Consider the following 22,445-nt stretch of genomic DNA (forward strand, 5'->3'; position numbering starts at 1 on the left):
GATCACTAATCTGGCCACCGGTAATCCGGTTACACTGCTAATTCAGACATAATTTCCGCAAACGTAATTTCAAATTTCCCCGGTCAGCGCACCGACCTGCCGTTACTGTTTTGGTGGCGTTGGTTGCATCAGTGGTTGGCGCGAACTCGTAAACACTGGCAAGCCATTCCCACTTGCTTTTCTGCATTTATTATTATAACCTGCTCACATTTAGCCCCAGCCACAGAGTAATAACATATTTCTCTGTGGACCCAGTCATGGTTCCAACGCATAGAGGAAGTGCCTCTGATAGTGTAAAGCGCAAACACCGTACATTGTCCATAACAGATAAAGTTGAACTTCTGAAAAAACTCGACAGCGGGGTGTCTGTGAGAAGTTTAACTCATCTTAATTGTAAATTCCAGCAATTTCTCTCAGTTCCTCTTATTTTAGTAATTTTCTTTTAGCCATTCTTTTTCAGATTTTTTTTTTTTTTTTTTTTTTTTACAACACTTGTACAAACTTGCGGAAAAACACAACACAATATGATGGATATATATATAGCGCGCTGAAGAACTTGTTTTCACAAAATCTCTAACAATACTGACAAACTTATTGCGACATTTCAGAGTTTATTTTATCGCAATTAGTTTTATTGCAGCACTCTCTGCGCATGCAATAAACTAATCACAAACGACCTTCATATGTATGCTGTAATAGCGTCACACGTATGTGGCCGAAACAGCTTCTCAAGATTTAACCTACTGGGCCACGTCAGCCACATATGCTACATAAAAAAAAAAAAACACTTTTTTTTTTTTTTTTTGATATTTTAAGCGAAAAAATGACAACACCAACATTACAATATTTATTTTAGAATTACTAATCAAATTATTTGCTAAATTTTTTTGGCCCCTGGGGAATTTTTTTCTAGCTTGGCAGTCAACATGTTAAAGATAGGAGTAGGATGAGGTGGTTAGCTGTTGGGTAAATTGTATGTGCTAAAATAACCACTGGTGATCCGGCAAACTCACTAATCCGGCACCCCACAGGTCCCAATGTTGCCGGATTAGTGATGGTTGACCTGTACTAATTACTGCAATCCGTTATGAAAATAAGAAATACTGGTGTATCACAAGCAGAATTAAAAAAAAAAAACTAAAAATATTTTACATAAATAAAAAACAAAGTTGGGCCCCTCTCAGGTTTCACATTACTGTGATTGTTACAAACACAGGTGCAACTACTTCTGGGTTAAGAATTCGTCCAATCTCCAATTGGGTTCACACCCAGGCCTTTTCAAAAAATTGACTTGTGGCAAAACAATTATACTGTCATAGAGGGTGGGGCAGATACCTATGGAACAATTGATCTTGATTCATGAATAACTGATTTACTAACTACTTATCAGGAATGTGCTATCCAAAAGTTTGGAGATTACTGCATTTAAAATTTTATTAAATAAGCCAATAACCTTACCTCAAGTACTGAAGCTACAATTTTAATAACAGCCACACTAGTCAAAGGTGTAGTAGGAGCCCCTTTCCAAATCATTGTATTTCCACAAACCATTGCAATAGCATTGTTCCACCCATACACTGCAACAGGGAAATTAAAAGCTGTAATGATACCAACTGTTCCAAGAGGATTCCACATTTCTATTAGTGCATGACCTGGTCTTTCAGATGGGAACATTTTGCCTTCTAGCATACGTGATAAGCCTACTGCATAATCACAAACATCAATATACTCTTGAACCTAATAAAAACGTTTAAACAGTTAATAATAACAACATGAAATAAAATACAAACTTTTTCAATGAAATGTTGAACATTTTTGATAGCTCAAAATATCCTTTAAAAACAATTTAGCATATGAAAATATTAAAAATTTTCCAAATTCTGTTTATGCGACTGAAAAAGACTAAAAAGAATCTCAAATTTCAAGATCAAGTTTTATGGTGGGGAGATAGAGGGGAGTCTCATATGGGGCAGAGGAAGTAGGTCATACAGGTCCCAGCTTACAACAATATATTATTGGGATGGATTTTCTGGGGAAGGGGGAATAATAAATACGGCCACTCCCCGATTAATGTAAGGGTTGAGTTCCGCGGAATGTTACGCAAGTCGAATTTTACTTAAGTCAGAATTTCCCTAAATAAACATTTAGGGAAATTCCGCACTCGCAAAAAAATAAATGTTCGACAAACATGTAAATTGAATTATACAATTTTTTTTTTTTTTTTATCTCATGCGCAGGAAAAATTACAAAAGTGTACAAAAATTTCCAAATTATAAAAATTACAAAAAGAGAGAGAGCGAGAGAGAGAGGAGACAGGCATAACATCAGAAAGTTTTACCTTTTGAATGTCGTTGCCAGAATTAACTCTCCAGCTGATAAGCACGCACTGCGGAAGTTGAGGGCTCTAGAGATTTAGAAGGGTTTTTTTTCCAACACATCACAAAATTTCTCTGCAGCTGCAGAATCGGTACTAGCGATTTCACCACCTACTTTAATGTTTTGGAAACCAGCGTGATGCTTGAACCTATTAAACCACCTGTTGCTTGTCACAAATTTGGTTTGGGGTTTGCCGTACTTTCATGCAAGAAGTATTTACCTTCATAAATACTTCTTGCTTGAATTAGATTCAGGGGCACTTGCTTCTGAATCTGATTTTCCATCTTCCATATAGCACCTGAATGCTGTTTTGTGATCACTGTTGGGGCAGACTGGCCCCGGTGTGAAATACACTGATCCTTGTAACATGTTCTTTTATACGCACACTGTCCCTTAAAATAGTATTCACAGTTGAAGCAGTGAGACCTAATTCCATGCAATAGATGACAAACTTTGTCCTGCTTCATACTTCTTAATCATCTTCATTTCTAAATCAATTTGTGTCATTTCCTAGCACTGCCAGCACTTGTACTTTCCGTTGTTCGCTTTCCCTTCACCATTGTAATAAGTAAATAGGAATGAAGAGAAGATTCTGAAAATTTATGTTTTTTATATGATTGAACATTTCATTGAAGGGTAACACATTTCACCATAATAACGTGAAAACCCACATAATTCCAGTTATTGGGATTATTGCAAATGCAATAAGATCGAGTTTACTACCGTTTATAAATGCACTAACATTAAATGCACTAACAGAAAGTGTCCAGTAAACAGGATAGTGCAAATTGTTTTTATTGTTTTATGTTAGTGACCTCCAGAAATGTGTTTTAGAAAAATATCACAAAGGCGTTCAAAATTGATTCTTATAATGGGACATATGATAATGATGAAAGTTTAGCGCAATTTCCATTATAAAAATGACCCTTTAGAGAGATAAACAGATTAGTTATATAGGGAAAATTTCAACTTCCGAGGTCTTGGAACGAATTACCAAAAAGAAAACAAAAAAAAACCCAATGTGTTATTGGGTTCACATTACACGACATTTTCACGATACCTCCATTTTTTCCTACGGGATGCAAAATACATTACCATGATTTTTTTAAGTTTGCACCGGCAGGCAAAAACTTACGCAAAGTCAAATTTCCGTAAGTAGAGTATTATGTAAGTCGGGGAGTGGCTTACATAATACTCTACTATAACACTCTACTATAATATTACTAACAATAAAAACAGTGTCAGAAAATTAAAACCTATATTAATAAGAATTTTTTGAAATATGTTGCCTGGCGACTTCATTAAGACAAAGAGAAAAGTGTTTAGACCATCGTTGGTCCAAACTAATGCTTCACAACATGACATGGCAGCACAGAATCAGCAAAGTGTTCAAAAGTGATATGAATATTAAACCATTTGTGTAGCAAAACTGTCTGTAATTCCTGGAGTGACATGCACAAATTTTGCTGATGAACAAGCCTTTCCACAATGATTATTGGATAATTGGGCTAGCCAGGGTAGATGCTTGAAAAAATGGGTTGGGCAGATGCTCAAACCACTCTTTCACAAATTTGGCATGTTAGATGGTTCCACAGTCATTTCAAAATCACCCTTGTCCATAGGAATAAACAAATAACTTTACTGGGTGTTTCCCATTTGCAACAATGTTTAGATATATATTGCCATTCATAGCATCCTGCTATGGGATAAGGGGATTAACTGTATGCCACAAAAGCATGCCTGACAACACTGTTGGTATATAATTCACGTCAAATGTAAAATGTTACGAAAACAAAAATACCCAATCTTGACAATTTTATGCAAAAATCACATTAAAATTTGTTGATTGGCTCTTGCTTTTGAATTTAGTTAGGGTCGCATATCAGTGAGTTACTCTACATCTCCAAATCTCTATCAGGCAGTTTTTAAATTCTATACAGTGGCACCAACTGATGATGTTACCAACAGCAAATTCTAAATGGGAAGCATTCACGGAATTAATTGTGAAAGCTACTAGGCTTTTCGTACTGATTATGAAATACTGTGCAAAAATGGATGAACTAATGAGTGACAGATGACATTGGATGAAAAATGAATGTCAGATGAACTAAAGAGATTGTGGCAGAGAAGAAAAATTCGTGGGATGCATACAAATTATCGGGCAACACAGAAGCCTATGGCAGATATACTGTATTTCCCCATGTGTAAGACACACCTTAATTTTGGGGCCCGAAATTTGAAAAAAAAAAAAAAAAAAAAAAAAAAATGTATTATATAAAGTTATTGAACTCAAGTTTTATTCATCATAAAATTCATACAACTCCTCATCACTGTCAAAACTCCCATCCATTAGCTTGTCCTCATCTATGTCTGATGACTAATCACTGTCTTCATATATTGCCTCGTCCTCAGTTCCATCTATAGCATTTGAAATGCCTTGACTTGACAAGGATCTCAATCTTGATATTATATTATCCCAGGATCTTTTCATCCAGGTACAAACTTCTCCTGTAGTTGGTTTCTTCACTCTTCCTGCTGGTGTCAAATTGTCCCCAGAAGACTTCATCCATTGGTTCCATTCGTCTCTCATGGCAGCTTTGAAGGGTTTGTTAATGCTGACATCAAGTGGTTGGAGCTGGGATGTCAAGCCTCCAAGGTTTGACGGCAAGTTTTGTTTTTTGCTCTGCAGCAATCTTCGTGTTTTTTGTTATGTGTGCCCTGAATGATCAAGCACCAATAGGACAGGTTTGCGTAAGAGCCCACCTGGTCTCCTGCTCCAAACTTTCTCAAACCAGATGTTCATCCCATCCTGATCCATCCAACCCTTGTCATGAACATGGACAATCACTTCTCGAGGAATGTCTTCTTTTGGCATTGTTTTGCGTTTGAAAATCAGCATAGGAGGCAGCTTGGTTCCGTCGGCACAACAAGCTGGAACAATTGTATAATGCCTCTTTTCATGTCCACTTGTCTTCACAGTTACAGTTTTCACCCCCTTCTTATCAACAGTTCTGTTACTTGGGACATCAAATTGAAGGGAGATTTCGTCCATATTTGCAATCTGTGTCTCAAACAACTCAAACTGATGTGTCTTCAGACATTGAATGACAAAACGATGAAATTCAAGGACCTTCTGCTCACAGCTTTCAGGCATCTTTTGGGCAAGTCTGGTGCGTGTACGCACGCATGCTTAGTCCATTCCGTTTCATGAGCCTGAAGCACTAATTGTGTCCTCCTTTGAAATCAGTAACTTCTTTTTCATCAGCAATTCTTCTTGCCTCATGCTGAACCATCTTTGCGGACACAGGAATTCCAATTGCCCTTCAATCCATATCTTCAATTCCCTCTCTAAATCAGGCCATTTTGCTGACTTGCCTCTCATGGCCTTCTTCTGCCGTGGCGTTTTCAGTAGGGTTTCTTCTTCTCAGATTGTTTTCTCAGTTGAAGGAGGACCAAACTTACATTCAGCAGCACAATTTCCATTCAATTTTGCAAACTGGATCACTTGTAACTTGAATTCAGCACTGTACGAAAATCTTTTCTGAGCCATTTCTGAGCAGAACGTGGCAAAACGTAATCTAATATACCGGTAACAAGTGCAAAACAATGAGCACAAAGACAACAAGTGCGAAAAAGTGGGAAATGCAAGTAAAAAAATCTACAACCACTGTATAAGACGCACCCAGTTTTTATACCCCAAATTTTTCGAAAATGGGTGCGTCTTATACATGGGGAAATACGGTAATCAAGTCACAAAGGAGGTTAGGCAGATTATGAAAAATCATTGGCAAAGGATGCAAAGAAAAACAGCAAAGACTTCTTTACTTATATAAACTCTAGAAGAAATGGGATGAATCAGATTAGTCCACTTGATATTGAATGGTTCCACTGTTGACGATCCTGCTCAAATAGCTGACAAACAATGATTATTTTGCATCTACATTCACACATGAGGAATTCTGTAGGGAAGTGGAAGATAAGAAGTTTATTAAACTCTAACAGGAGCTTAATAATTTTATAATAACTGAGAGTGAAGTGGAGGAGAAATTGTTGAAGTTAAAGATAAGGCACCTTGGGTGGATGGGATCTATCCAGTTATATTAAAGGAGGTGGCAAAGGAAGTAAGAAAACCCTTAGCCATAATTATGATAGCATTCTTGGACTCAGGGGAAGTCCCCATGGACTGAAGATGTGCAAATGTATCCCCAATCCACAAAGGGAGATCAAAGGGTGACACGAGTTATTACAGACCTGTCAGTAGTACATTACACCTTCATGGGGCCCAAGGAAAAACTTCAATTTCATTTTAATGTGAAAACAAAATAAACAAATTATATGACATAAGAACTAAATATAAAATTTCATCAAAATTGGTAAAACCATTTTTGAAAGGGAAAAAAAAAAAAAAAAAAAAACGTAATTTTCAAATTAATCTTCAAGTTCATTGACCTTTGCAGGTAGAAAGTTCAGTTTCTGATAAAAAAAAAAAAATCACTTAATAAATATTAGTAAAAAACAGCAATGAGTTTTGGAAAAAGTGATTTTGGGGCCCCCAGGCAGATGTCTTTTTTTCCTATTGAATAATGAGCCACTGAGAACCGTTAGTTTAACTTCTGTTCAGGGAAATAATAATGGAGTCATCACTGGTTAAAGAAGCATTGCAGAATCATCTAGACCAGTGGTTCTCAACCTTTTTTTGCTTGTGGCCCACTTCTGAGTTTCATTCACCTCTGTGGACCCACCCCTCATATTGTTTAATTATAATAAATGTAACATTTATAATAAATATGTGCTTTATCAACTACACTTTTTATTTATAACATTTATTATTTGTTTATAATTTAAGGAATATTAATAATAAAAGGAGGTTTATTAACTACAATCTTTATTTATAACAGAATTTTTACTCGTATAATATTGTTTATTCACAATATACAATTATACTCCTAACAAAAAATATCACAATAATATTATTGTCCCTTACTTTAGTGAGATCCTTGGATAATTTAATTTTTATTTTATTTTAGAAGTGAACTGTTAAGGAGTAAAATTTCCATGGCCCCCAATTTAATGACTTTTACCTGTGGCCCCTCACAAATATGGCGTGGCCCCATTGAGAACCACTGATCTAGACAAGACCAGTAATAATTCAGACAGCATGGGTTTGTTAATGGAAAGACTTGTCTGACAAATTTGATTGGATATTATGTGGTTACAAAGGAACTGGATGCAAAAAATAAATTGTTTTGTATATTTATCAATGATGTTCATGAAGTATATTAGGCTTAATGTCCAAGTATGCAGATGATACAAAGGTTGGCAGAGTTAATGACAGTAATGGCAGTGTGCTACTCCAAAGGATCTAGAAAAGTTGGGCAAATGGTTTGAGAATTGGCAACTGAAGATTAACAGTGACAAATGCAAAGTACTGCATATTAGTAGAAGTAATCCCAGAGAAATGTACCAACTATGTGGTACTACACTTAGGGTGGTAGAAAATGAAAAAAGACCTGGGAGTAATTGTGAAGTCAGATATGAAGTTTTCTGAGCAGTGAAGACAGGCAATGGTCAGGCCATGCCTTGAGTACTGCATACAGGTCTGGAGGTCTCATTTTAGGATGTAGATTTGCTTAAGCATGTACAGAGAAGGGCAACAAGATTGGTGAGGGGAATGAAGGGATACTCTTACCAAAAGAGGCTTAAGTTCTGCAAATTGCAGTGGCTAGAGACTAGGCACATGCAAGGTGATCTGACTGAGGTGTATAAGGGCTTGAATGGGTTGAGTATCAGCGTGCTCAAGGGTTGAGCATTTTTCTGTACACTCTGATGAAGGTGAAGACACCGATAAACATCAACTTCATATATAAACAAAGAAGTACAGCCAGCATCTATGTCAAGGAATCCCCCATTTTGTCCAAACTTTTATCCTTCTGAACCACTTTCTGTGATCATATGATAGACCACTTTCTGTGATTTGTCATAATATCACAGAAAGTGAGCTTAATGACAGTTTTTGGCAATGAATTCTTTGGCAGTTTGAGACCCCTCATCAGGGATCTCAAACTGCCAAAGAATAATGCAGAGCTTTTGGATTCGAAGCTACAATAGGGGAATCTTCTAGATGATTCTGTGAAAATGACAACATTTCATACTCTAAGTAAAGGCTATGATAAATTCTATCAAACAGAAGGTGAACTCACTGTTTGTAAGGATGTTGATGGTCTAATGGCAGCCATGAACACGAGGTACGTTCCTGAAGAATGGAGACTATTTATAGACGCTTCTAAGGTTAGCCGTCTTAAGGTTGTGTTATTACACAATGGAAATATGCTACCTTCAATAACTCTTGCATATGCATCCACAAAAAAGAAACATATGCAAACACGGAGAACATCTCTTAGGTGTACACTATCAGAAGTACGAGTGGCAGATATGTGATGATTTAAAGGTAATAGTCATTTTTTTAGGACTACAAAAAGGTTACACTAAGTATTGCTTTCTCTGCAGGTGGGATAGTCTTGAAAAGGATATGCACTACGAGAAAAGGAGTTTGCCTCAACAAAAATCATTAACACCTGGAATAAAGAATGTAGCATTTGAACCTTAGGTAGATCCAAATAAAGTTTTGCTTCCACCACTCCACATCAAACTGGGGCTCATGAAAATTTCTGTGAAGGCTTTGGAAGTGAACAGTCCTGCAATCACATATTTGAAAGAGAAATTCCCAAGATTTAGTACAGAGAAAATTAAAGCAGATATTTTCATTGGTCCACAAATAAGGCAAATTTTCAAAGATGAAAAGTTTGAATGTGTCCTTAGTGATAGTGAGTGAGAAAAGAGCGTGGAAAGCCTTTCGAAATGTTTTAACTGGTTTTCTAGGAAATGTTAAAGCCGGCAACTACAGGCAGCTTGTGGAAGATCTCATTATTTCTTATGAGAAACTGGGGTGCAACATGTATTGAAGATACATTTGTTGCACTCACACCTGGATTTCCTCCCGCCAAACTGTGGTACCGTCAGTCCATTGCTGCAATGTATTAATGGAAGACATAACAACAATGGAACAAACATACAAAAGCAAATGGAGTGCCGGCATGTTAGCTGATTATTGTTGGATGGCGAAAAGGTATGCTTCCGAAGCTGAATACAAGCAAAAGGCGAAAATGTCCCACGTTTGATACATGTATGTTTGTAGGAAATGATAATGAAGATCATCATCATCATCAGCCATTTTCAATCCACAGCAGAATGAAGGCCTCTCCAGCTACTTTCCAGTTCCTTCTGTTTTGTGCAATGGCCATCCATTTACTACCCACAAACTCATGAATTTCATCTAACCACCGTTGTCTTCCAACTCCTCTTGGGTATCATTCTGTTATTTTCTTAGTCCATCTGTCATCATGTCTTCGAGCTATGTGTCCTACCCAAGACCATTTTAGTTCTTTAGTTTAGATAACAATGTCCTTTACTTGAGTTTGCCTAATCCATGTGTTTCTCTTCTTATCTAACAGTGATTCCCAAAATAATTCATTCCATTCTTCTCTGTCTAGTTCTCAGCTTCTCTTCCATTCTTTTGGTGTTCCATAAGTCATTTGATTTTGATTTGATTTGGTAGTTGTTGGCGCATCGGCTGCTGTGGCCATATTGCACCTCCCAAGGTTTTTGCAGTACTTTGATCCAAGCCCGAGGCGGGAATCGAACCCGCGACCTTTGGGTTGCCGGGCAGGTACTTTACCCACTCGGCTAGCCCGGTCGGCCCATAAGTCATGGTGGGGAGTATACATTGGTTCATTATTTTACGTTTCAGAAAAAAACTGGGATATTGCTCCTCAATATGTGACTATATTTCAGAAATGCTATCCATGCAAAATTTATTCTTCTCTTGACTTCCAGCCATTTATTATTATTACAGCTAATGACCTGTCCCAGATAAGTATATGACTCCACCTTTTCAATTACTGATACTTCAATCATTATGTCCCTTTCTGTGGCATACTTGTTCATCATTACTTTTGTTTTAGCCATATTAATCTTTAGTCCAAAATCCTTACTGTGCATAACTGATTAAGATTTTCCTCTAATTCTTTGGGATAGTGGCTTATGACCACAATGTCATCTGCAAATCGTAAATGGTTTAGGTACTCCCCTTCGCATTGACTCCTTTCTATGACCAGGCTAATCTTCTGAAAGCTTCCTCAAGGGTAGCAGTAAACAGCTCAGAGATATTGTCTCCTTGTTGAACTCCTGTCTCGATTTTAAATTTGCCACTGTCTTTGTCTAGTCTAATAAAGGAGGTAGCGTTCTCATATATTTTCAAAACATGCCTTATGCTGTATGGAGTCAAATGCCTTTTCATAATCCACAAATGCCAAGCATAATGGTTTTTGATATTCATTTGCTTTCTCCATTAGCTGTGATATTACGTAAAGGTGATCCATAGTTGAGAATCCTGTCCTAAAGCCGGCTTGCTCTTTCGGTTGATTCTCATCTGTTAGTAATGACCCTTGTGAACAACTTGTAGATGTGGGATAACAAGCTAATTGGTCTATAATTTCCAATTTCTGATTTATCTCCTTTCTTATGCAGCAAAACTATGGTTGCATTATTCCACTCCTCAGGCATCACACCTTTTCTAATTCATTTTGTGAAGAGCCTTGCCAGTTTGTGTTATGTCCCTTCCTCCCAATTTTAACAACTCTACAGTAACTTTATCTTTCCCTGGGGCTTTCTGATTCTTCATTTTCTTCAACGCATGTTCTACCTCATCAGTAAGAATATCGGGTATGTTGTATGTGTTACTAATTTGTGATCCATCTTCCCCACTGCTGGCATCATTCCCTCGCTCCTTGTATAATTCTCCTACATCTTACTGCCATATAAATAAAAAATACCTTGTATAAATATAAAAAACTGCTTTTTTTTGAAAAAAAGAGCCAACCTGTCATTTTAAACACTATTTTCGTGTTAAGCATTCCAAAATCTATAAAGTAAACTTACTTTCATGCTCATAACAAGATATGACCCAAAATTTGTTGTTCAGTGTATAATAGTTCCAGTGTCTCATATATATGGTATCCTTTGTAAGTGCACTCTTCCATTGTTACTGAAGAGTGTAAATCTGGACTAATCAGATCTTATGAATTAGCTCCAGGTCTCCTGCACTCATCCTTTGTGTACGTAGTGTCTGAGATTAGTAGCTTCCATAAAGATTATCTACCACTGTAATATGTTATTTGTATTAGAGTAGTAGTGGATTCTCTTGAACAGTGCAGGTACTGATGTTTTGAGCCATCCCCTGTGTTATATGCATATGTTAATTATTCCATCATTTCATGACATTTACAATCAATAATCAGGTCCAGACAGTAATCTTGTTCCATCACATTCCATTTGTAGCATGTATTACATCTGTTGATAAATGTTTTCCAGGCATTTTTCCATTCATTAAAGACTCTAATGACACTTTGAATATTGAAGAAGTGCAGCGATCCTCTGCTGTAGCACCTGCTAAATATACACTAACAATTGTATCTCTTTAGAGGCCTGCAAGATCCTCTTGCAGGCCTCTAATTTGGGCACTATTCAGATTTCATGGCTTCAGAGTGCTTTGCTGCAGAATTCACACACACAGCCGACCGGGCTAACCAGGTGGGTAAAGTACATGCCTGGCAACCCAAAGGTCACGGGTTCGAATCCCACCTTGGGCTTGGATCACAGTAAAAATGCAAAATCTTTGGGAGGTGCATTATGGCCACAGAAGTTGATGCGCCAACAACTAACAAAAAAAAAAAAAAAAAACCTCGCACACCATTTGCCATCTTCAATTTACATATTTTTGCATAGACTGTAGCACATTAGGCAATACATACAATTCACATTTATAGCAATACGATGTTGACTTTGTTGAAAATATGTTAATTTCTTTTGTCCATAGTGTTACTATGTTAACATGAAATTGCTTCCAGAAAACAAAAATGCTGTCACTGGTGAATATGCTTGGCAGCAGAGAGATGAGTTATACATATTCTTCTACTTGGCTCTGTTCTGTAGAGGTCTGGGTTCAGATCCTGTAATTGGAAGAATATACATATTCTTCTACTTGGCTCTGTTCTGTAGAGGTCTGGGTTCAGATCCTGTAATTGGAAGAATTCTTGAAGGCCTTTTCAGTTGGAGTTACTCAATCTCTGAGTGAAAGGTAAGGTTTTCCAGACTACAAAAACACACAATTCAGTCTATACACACACTTATACAGACAACATACAATAACCCATATGAAGTTGTACACAGGTAAAAGTAGATGACATTGGGGGGTGAGCTAGTTAATGTACACAGTGCATTACATTTCAGGTTCATTAGTAAATAGTAATAATTCATGATCATATTAAAAAAAAAAAAGCAAAACAATTTTTGTGTATGCATCAAGAAAATTGTTTCTGCACATCTGCCATATTGCCCATTTATTTTTCTAACCAGCACACTGCAACAAATAATATCCAATGTTTCAGCTACAATATACAATAACATACAATACAATAAACTATGTGATACATATAAAAGACATTTATAGCATTTATCTTTTTAAAAGACCCAATAATTCCAGATTTCTATTGGTCCCATTTTAATGAAATTTGGAATGGCTCAACAAATTGCTCTAAAAGAGCAAAATATACAATTTCACAAAAATCCATCAACTGGGAGTAGAGTTGTTACATATGGACAAACAGACAATGAAATAATAATTGTCAGATTACTATTTGTCCAATTTTAATGAAAATTTGGGATGTTTTGAAAAACTGTTTTATAAAACCCATATATAAAGTTTCATGAAAATCCATCTACTGGGAGTTGAGTTATTACATGCAGATGGCAAGAAAACAAAAACAAACAAATAATAAATAACAGATTTCTTTTAGTCTGATTTTAATGAAATTTGCAAGGCTCAACAAATTGTTCTAACAGAGTGAAATATAAAATTTAATGAAAATCCATTCACCGTGAGTAATCGAGTTATTACATACAGATGGACAGACAAATAAATAATAATTCTCGGATTTATACTAGTCTGATTTCAATTAAACGGCCCAAATGTAAAATTTTATGAAAATCCATCCACTAGGAGTATAGTTATTACATAAAAAAAAAAATAAATAAATAAATAAAATAAAATAAAATAATAATAATTTCTGGATTTCCATTGATCTGAAATAAAAGTTTGGAATGGCTTAACAAGTCTTTTTAAAAGACCCAAATTTCATGAAAATCCATCCACTGGGAGTTGGGTTGTGACATGCAGATGTACAGATATGGTGAAGACAACAGGTGCATTATGCATATATGCTAATATGCTTAAAAAAAAAAAAAAAAAAAAACCCAACCACTTTCACATCTACTCCAAAAAAAAAAAAAAAAAAAAAGCCAGAACTACGCTTGTTATTTGTGCAAATAGATGGATAAGGATGGGCTCGATGTTCTCTGTATAAGTATTGGCATTACCTTGAGAACGCAAGCGGTGGTTTTTTTTTTTTTTAATTTATTAGCCAATTAAGAATTTTTCACATACAATCAAAAATGTTTGGAAGCAAATTAAATTCTTTGCATGGCTGGCATGTCCTTGTTAATCCAGTTAATGCTTTGGGAAAAAAAAAAAAAAAAAAAAAAAAAAAAAAAAAAAACACTGTATAGCAAAAAAAAACCACTGCTTGTGAGCATTCTCCAAGTACAGTAATGCAGATTTGGGAACATAACATAATAAAGTGGCCACTCAGTGTATAACTGATTTTAAAGCTGATATTTGAAATAAAATAAGCAGAAAGTTAAACATATATATTGAAAAGTACAGCAGAATTTGCTTCAACAATGAAAGAGCTGAAGGATGGAAATAAATGCAGAATGACTAATATGATAATAAACCATTACACTGTACTTGGATCATAATTTAATTAATTAATAACTATCCAATACTCCACATGTTTCAGAACATTATAGCCCTTTAAAATAAAATAATTAAAACTCTTTAACATCCTCCAGAGTTCACATCTAGCCAAAACATAAGGAGACTGCAAATGTTTGGCATTAGTATTAGAAAATGATCAAAAAAGCAAGATTATATAGCATCAGAGAAAAAAAAAACAAAACACTTCCCATCTCACCCATCCATTCCCTCCAACAGTTTTTCTAGTTCTTCCTTGAGTTTATTTAAGCTGTTAGCTTCCACAACAGATGAAGCTTTCAACATAATGTTCTGAAACATGGAATACTGAATGTATAATTTTAATTAATTAAATTATGATTCCACAATGCAATGTAGTATGTTTGATTATCAAATTACTTCAACATATAAATCTTTTGAAATAATTTTCAGCAATTTTTGTTATTTCAGTTCAACAAAATTATTCATGCACCCCAGGTAAGAAATTTGTTATAACAAGATTTCACTGTACAATAAATAAAAATCTTATAATTTACCATCTAGTGGATTTTTAATATTTTTAATTCTTGCATTAGTTATTCTAGCAACCAAAAATGAAGTTAAATTCATGTGAAAATTGGATTAAGTGTTATGGTTTAGATTTGAAGATTTCTAAATTTAAATTTTTCCTAACCCATCAGTTTAATTTAAAAATCTCATTAGTATGAAACAAATGCAAGGTGATTTTATTTGAAAGGGGGTAAACCCACAAAGAAACAACAGTCATATGGAATGTTTGTTTTTCTGTGCTCATGTTTAGCTGTACTTGGCATGTTTGCCGAATTAATAAAGAAGGTTTTTGTATGAAGGGTACAGATCATTGGATAGGGATACCTGCTTCCTTGTGGTGGGCAAGAGATGCCATCCCCCATGGCAAGGCTAAATGATCGTTCCTTTTGCTTGTCGTTTATTTGAGTTGATGTTGTGTTTTTGCATTGATTAATATACTTTAATTTAAGAAAAGGAGGAATTACTGCTATGATGTCTTGTAGAACACTTCTGTGCTGATACTCTCCAATGTTGAATCAATTATACAAATAATTTACATGTATTCCACACCCTCGTAGACAAAATCGATGATCCAATGCACCACGGAATCCGAGGCCTGCAGACCCCAAGCCTGATCCCAAAATACATCAAATCACCAGCCCTAATCTTTGAGTGAGAGAATACAATGTATCCGTATTTTAAAAACAATTTAAATGCTTTGAAACCAAATAAATGATGAATCCATACTTTTAACACTTTAAAAACAAATATTAAAACATAAAAAACATTAAGAAACTAAGAGAATTTTGTTACTTCCCTGAAGCAGACAAAGTTTATAGCAAGGAGATTAGTTGCAATCTTGGTGCATGTGTGTGAAGGACTATAAATCTGAGATGGGGTAGGGGGTGATGTACATTGACTGAATTTTGATGTAATTTGATTTCACGCAACTCTGAAATTAATAGTTTGGTGTAATCATGTTGGATGCTGAAAATTTTTGATTCGTTGAATAAAAAGGTGTAGCCTTCATTGATCGCATGGAATGAAAGTTCCAAAGCTGAGGAGTGGGATGAAAGGACGGACATTGAATGTTGCTTCATTCTCGTATTGAGTGTACAGAAAGTAGATCCCTGGTATAAAGAGTTGCAATCCTTGAAAGATTGCATCGTAGACTAAATCATTTAACTGGAACTTGGCAGAGGATTGGACTTCACGATTTTTAAGGGCAGCATGTAGTTTCACGATTCCTATCCCCCCCCATGTATGTATTTTTGAATCTGGACATCAATTATTTTTTTTTTTTTTTGTTTTTGCTTAAAAATTTGACAGTTCAGCAAAAAAAAGTTAACTACTTTTTTGAGAACCTACCTCTCCTTCTCCCTCTGGTAATATTTTGCCCATTTCTAAAGAAACTAATTTACCTAACTGAGTCTTCTTTTGCCTCAGCGCATCACCAATTTGCCTTACTACTTCACCTCTCTGTGGGGCAGGAAGGTCTGCCCACTCTTGCCATGCCTGATTTGATAGCTGTACAATTTTATTATAGTCATCAAGGTTTCCTTGGACTACTTCAGCAATAGGTTTATTATTTGAAGGGCAATAAGATGTGATAACCTATAAATAAGAATAACACTTTTATTATACAGAAATAATTTAAATAACATCACTAACATCTCACATTATGATTAAAAGTAAATCAGCAAAACAGCACTGTACCAAACATAGCAGTTAAAAAAAATGTTAAACTTTGGCAGAAGTTTTCGTAAAATTACAAAAACTAACAGCAACTTGTTCCCACTATGCTCCTCATTCTAAATCAGCCTATTAATTAATACATCTAAGGGGGTTCAACATTTCCAGTAGCAATACTGGCAACTATTCCAGTAATTGCTTTGGCAAAATCCAAGGGAAGGTAAAATATTAGCAGCATCAGTCAAACAGGTAACAATTTTACTGTGCATGTCCAATTTCACTCCACTGCAGGTTTCTGATTTCTCTATCTGTGTTTGCAAATTTCCCTTAACATAACCTAATGAGATACAACAGCCAGGTTAAGGAAATTGACTAAATCATTAAAGGAAGAGGGATGATACAAAAGTTCTTTATTTTTAATTTGCAATTTGAAGAAGACATTGCACTTGCCTTGCACCATAATATTCTATTAAAAAGCCAGGTGCCACTGATTATAGTTTTCTGTATTGTTCAGAAAAAAAAAAAAAAAGAATAAGGGAAAACCTCCATATGTTAAGAACTGCATTTGGTGATGCTGGTTTAAGTATGGCAATTGTCAGCACTCAGAACAGATGATGAAACAATGTTTCTGTTCATCATGAGCATCAGTAATGTCTCATATGTGCATTAACTGCCTCATACTCGTTATTTCATGTGAGAAGCATTCCATATGAAGGTAAGATCTGAGGTTAATTGTGTAGTCACACAAAGTTCTTTCAGTAGTGCAGAGAGGCTGCACTTTTGGTAAAAAAAAAAAATAATAATAATATTCCTGTAGTATCACATCCTCCTCATTATTAGTAACATAATGCAAAGGAAGCAAAGCTTAAATGAACTGTGCAGATGAAGAACTGAGTTCTTGGAAATGGATAAGTTTTTTTGGAAAATTTTGCATTTTTTAAAATTAATTATCATATTAAATTGTGTTCAGTAAATAGTTTAATAGTTATAGTAAAGTTCATTTCATTACGTTTAAATTTAGCTAGAGATTTTGTAAGTTATGACTTAATATTAGTAGAGCTTTAGTATCAGTGATTTGGCAAGGATATCATATCATGTAACTATTAGTGTAGTGCATAATAGTGGGATTGTAGGGTTTTAATTGTGGTAAATAAGTAGTTTGATGGTTTTAATCACATATGTTGTGCATATTTTTTTTCTTTTAGCTAAGAAATTTTATTTCTAGTATGGCTATAACTAATTTAAAAAAAAAAAAAAAAAAAAAACTCTACAATACTAATGTGGAATCTAATTAAAGACATACATAACTACTGTCAAGGATAAAGGGAAAGGCATTTGTTTTCAAAAGGACATCCACAGTGGTCTCAGACAATTTTTAATTTCAATGCAGTGGGACCAAATAATTATGTTATCAACAGCAAATTCTAAGCGGGAAGTAATCGCAGAAACTACTAGGCTTTTGATACCAACTAAGAAAGATCATTCTAAGCTTAGACCTAACTGAATGTCAAATGAACTGATGAGACTTGTGGCAGAGAAAAAAAAATGCATAGAAAGCATATAAATTATCAGGTGATACAGAAGCTTATGGTATATAATTTAGTTTGTAATCAAGACAAAAAGGAGGTTAGGCAAACTAAGGAAGACTGAGAAATCTCTGGCAAAGAACAGCAGCAAAGTCTTCTATGCTTTTATTAATAGGAGAAGAAAAAAGGTTGAATCACATTGGGCCACTTGATGTCAATGGATAAACTTTTGATGACCCTCCTCAGATTGCTGACAAATTGAATAATTTGTCAGCAACCTGATCTGTGTATTTTGCATCTACATTCACATATGAGGAATTCTTTAGGGAAGGAGATGCCAGATGTTTATCAAACTAATGGTGAGCTAAATGATTTTGTGATAACTGAGAGGAAAGTGGAAGAGAATTTAGCATTAACAGAGGCACGATGCAAGAAAGCAAGCTTATGCTGCATCAGCCAAAAAAATAAAAAAGAACACTTCCCATTTCATTCCAAAAGTTTTCCCACTTCTTCCTTGAATTTATTTAAGCTATCAACTTCCACGACAGACGGAATTTTGTTCCAGCAATCAACTACCTGCTGGCTACAAATTTCCGCACATCTATTCTGCAACTGTCTTCCCTCAATTTGAGTTTATGCCCCCTTGGGTTTGTAATCTGAGCAAGAGGAAGAATCCCATCAGCACTGATCCTGCTCAAGCCATTCAGGTCTTATAAACCTCAATCAGATCACCTCGCAGGTGCCCAATCTCCAGATGCTGCAATTTGCAGAACTTAAGACTTTCTTGGGAAGATCCCCTTCTGATCCCCTCACCAGTCTTGTTGCTCTTCCATGTACTGATTCTAGAAACTCTACATCCTTCCTAAAATGAGGCCTCCAGACCTGTATGCAGTAGTCAAGGTGTGGCCCTATACAAGGGGATAATCACCTCCTTATCCCCCCCCCCAGCAAAATTCCTGTATATCATTGACAAGACCCCATGAGCTACTCTGGCACCGGTCTGCACTGCTCAGAAAACTTTATATCTGACTACACAATTACTTCCAGGTCTTTTTAATTTTCTACCACACTAAGTGTAGTGCCACATAGTTGGTACATTTCTCTGGGGTTACTGATATCCATATGCAGTACTTTGCATTTATCAATGTTAAACTTCAGCATTACATTGAGTTAAACTTCACTTCTCAGCACATCTGCCCAACTTTACTAGATCCTGTTGCAGTAGCATACTATCATTAACAACCTTGCCAACCTTTGTATCATCTGCAAACTTCGACATTAAGCCTGATATATCTTCATCAATATCATTGATAGATATATGAAACAACAGTGGACCCAACACCGAACCCCGGGGAAGCTCCTCTAATAACATTAGTCCATCAAGAGCAGTGTCCATTGATTACCACTCTGTCTTCTCCCACTCAACCATCATTTTATCAATTGTAGCAACTTGCCCTTAATGCTATACTGCTCCAATTTGTATCAAAACAGTACAACAGTATGAAAGGCCTTCCTGAAATCCAAGTATATGATATCAAAATTATTTTTGCATCCAGTTCCTTTGTGACTACTTCATAGTATCCAACCAAATTGGTCAGACAAGACTTTGCCTCAACAAACACATGCCATGTCTGAATTATTACTGCAACCTTGTCTAGATGATCCAGCAATGCTTCTTTAACCAGTGACTCCATTATTTTCCCCGGAACAGAAGTTAAACTAACAGGTTGTAATTACTCTTGTAATCCTTTATGACATGGAGATATATTTTCACATTTCCAGTCCGTGAGAACCTCCCGAGTCCAATGATGCTCTCATAATTATGGCTATGGGGTTTGCATACTTCCTTTGCCACATCCTTTAAAATATAATTGGATAGATCCCATCCACCCCAGGTGCCTTTCTTATGTTTTACTTCAACTATTTCTCCTCCCCTTTGCTCTCAGTTATTACAAAATCATTTAACTCTCTGTTAGAGTTAATAAGCTTCTGTTTTCCACTTCCCTGCAGAATTCCTTATGTGCGAATGTAGATGCAAGATACTCATTCAGTTCATCAGCTATCTGAGCAGGATCATCTACAGTCAAACCATCGATATCAAATGGACCAATCTGATTCATCACCTTCCTTCTAGAGTTTATATAACTAAGGAAGTCTTTGCTGTTTTTCTTTACATCCTTTGCCAATGATTTGTTGTAATCTGCGCTCGCTTGGCTAACCTCCTTTGTGACTTGATTACAGACTAGCTTATATCTAACATAAGCTTCTGTGTCACCTGATAATTTATATGCATCCCATGCATTTTTCTTCTCTGCCATGAGTCTCATTAGTTTGTCTGACCTCTATTTGGGTCCAAATCTTGAACAGTATTTCTTAGTTGGTGTGAAAAGCCTAGTAGCTTCCAAGATTAATTCCTTGAATGCTTCCCATTTAGAATTTGCTGTTGATAACATCATCCTTTGGTCCAACTTTATGGAATTTAAAAAATCTCTGAGACCACTGTAGTCAACTTTAAGAAAGCAAAAACCCTTTCCTTTACCCCTGATGGTAGTTACATCTTTAAGTAAATCCCACATCGGTACACTGTGATCAATGCCACCTAGTAGTTCCTTTATCTGTAAACTGTTGTAGTTAAACATTTTTTTGGAAATAAATGTTGCTATAGCTCTATTCCTACACTTTTTTTTTTTTTTAAATGTATTTTACATATTACATACTGAATTGTTTTTTTTTTTTTTTTTTAAATTCAGGAAACCGCATTTCTCAGGTTACGCAACACTGTGGAATTGACTCAGACCCTCAAATAAGTTTTTAACCATTCCTTAAAACAACAGAGATGAGGGTTAATGACATTTTGCTGTCTTCTCAATAAGTAATGATTACAAGTCGAATTAGTATTAATGTGATGACTGATCTTTACTTATCTTCATTTGGACACCTATTATACTACCCACATGCATCTTATTAGAGAGTTTCCGTTTTGGAGAGGTCGTCCAACGTAATTTCTAATACTTCTGGCAGAGGCCCAAGCCTGAATATCCATAACAAGTAACCCTTTCAGAGAGCTGTCTATTAAAGGTTTTGCTATTTTTCATACAGTTCCCCCCCCCCCCCCCGAGCATCACATAGTGCTCTAAAGCAGTGTGTAATTACTTTTTTTCAGATATAGGCCACTTTATATTTGAGAAAGAAGCCACCATTGAGCATATCTGGTGAGTATGAGCTTGGCACACCCAGGGTCCTGAGCTGGATATCATCATTCTTCTCTTTCTTGGTGATTCCCTTTTACTTCTCTCTCTCAGTATAGCATAAGCCTCAGGCTTCCTTGTACTATATGGCTAATAATAATAATAATAATAATAATAATAAAAATAATAATAAAAAATTACACTATACATGAAATTATATTAATAACTTTTTTAAAATAGTTATTTAAAATTTTTTAATAAAATAATTTTTTAAATACAATGATAAGTACTTATATTTAACATATGTAGTATATGTTAGGATTTTCTAAGACATACCTGTATTTCCCATCCCTATTAATGGCATTGCTGCCTACCACAAAAAAAGCTGTGTATTATCGTCAAGTCCTGCAGACTACAAGTGGTCCATAAATTATAGGTTGGGAAAGAATGGTCTAAAGCAGGGCTTCTTAAGCTTTTTTTACCCACGACCCCTTTTTACAATGGAAAAATTTTAGCGAACACTGGTATTACATATGGTCCAAAACAAACTTCCGCCATTTTTCAATGAATGGTTTTTGAACCCAATCAAAATGATCAGCTTTAAAACCTGAAAGAAAATATTTACAAAACTGATTTTCCAAGCAAATCAAATGATCAAATATAATCTGCTTTATCAGATTAAAACTGAAATTACTTCCACTAATAAATTCGTCAATGCATGAAAATGTTTCAATTCAGTCATTTTCCATTTTGCTCTTCCATATATTTATTTTTTCATACATGCTTGGACTTCATCTTTCAGCAGGAAATTAGTGTTTTCTCTCTACAGAGACATTTTCAGTTCATCAAGTTTCTCAAATATATCTGATAAATATGATAAGTTGCAAAGCCAAATGATATAAAAAAAAGTTTTGCAAAATCCGAGTTATTTTCAGACAAAACGCTACTTAAATTTTTTACCTCTATTAGTCATCTCAAACCTCATCCCCTCGACAACCACCTTACTTCCGTATGCAACACAATTTATCGTAATCGGATCCCATATCCTTGCATAGATTTGCAAAAAAAGGTGGCTATTAAGTGCATGACATTTAATGAAGTTGATAACATTTGCTGTATCTTGTAGTACAGTACTGTATTTAGATCAGCAGAAATGTTCTTAGCCACAAGTGCTTCTCGAATAATACAAATGAGTAAAAGTAATGT

At 35.5% G+C, this 22,445-nt stretch overlaps 1 protein-coding gene across 1 annotated transcript in view; it reads right to left on the reverse strand.

Moving 5' to 3' along the window:
* Aldh7A1 (aldehyde dehydrogenase 7 family member A1) overlaps window positions 1–22,445 on the reverse strand; it is a 78,184-nt gene that overhangs the window by 52,183 nt on the left and 3,556 nt on the right. Inside the window, exons 2-3 of the mRNA XM_090374278.1 lie at window positions 16,202–16,447; window positions 1,459–1,737 (exon numbers count right to left, since the gene is read on the reverse strand). Coding sequence (XP_090230404.1) covers window positions 1,459–1,737; window positions 16,202–16,447 — 525 coding nt within the window. The remainder of the gene's footprint in view (window positions 1–1,458; window positions 1,738–16,201; window positions 16,448–22,445) is intronic.

Source organism: Mastigoproctus giganteus, chromosome 5 (assembly GCF_048544385.1).
Source record: "Mastigoproctus giganteus isolate SK-2022 chromosome 5, ASM4854438v1, whole genome shotgun sequence".
Lineage (NCBI taxonomy): Eukaryota > Metazoa > Arthropoda > Arachnida > Uropygi > Thelyphonidae > Mastigoproctus > Mastigoproctus giganteus.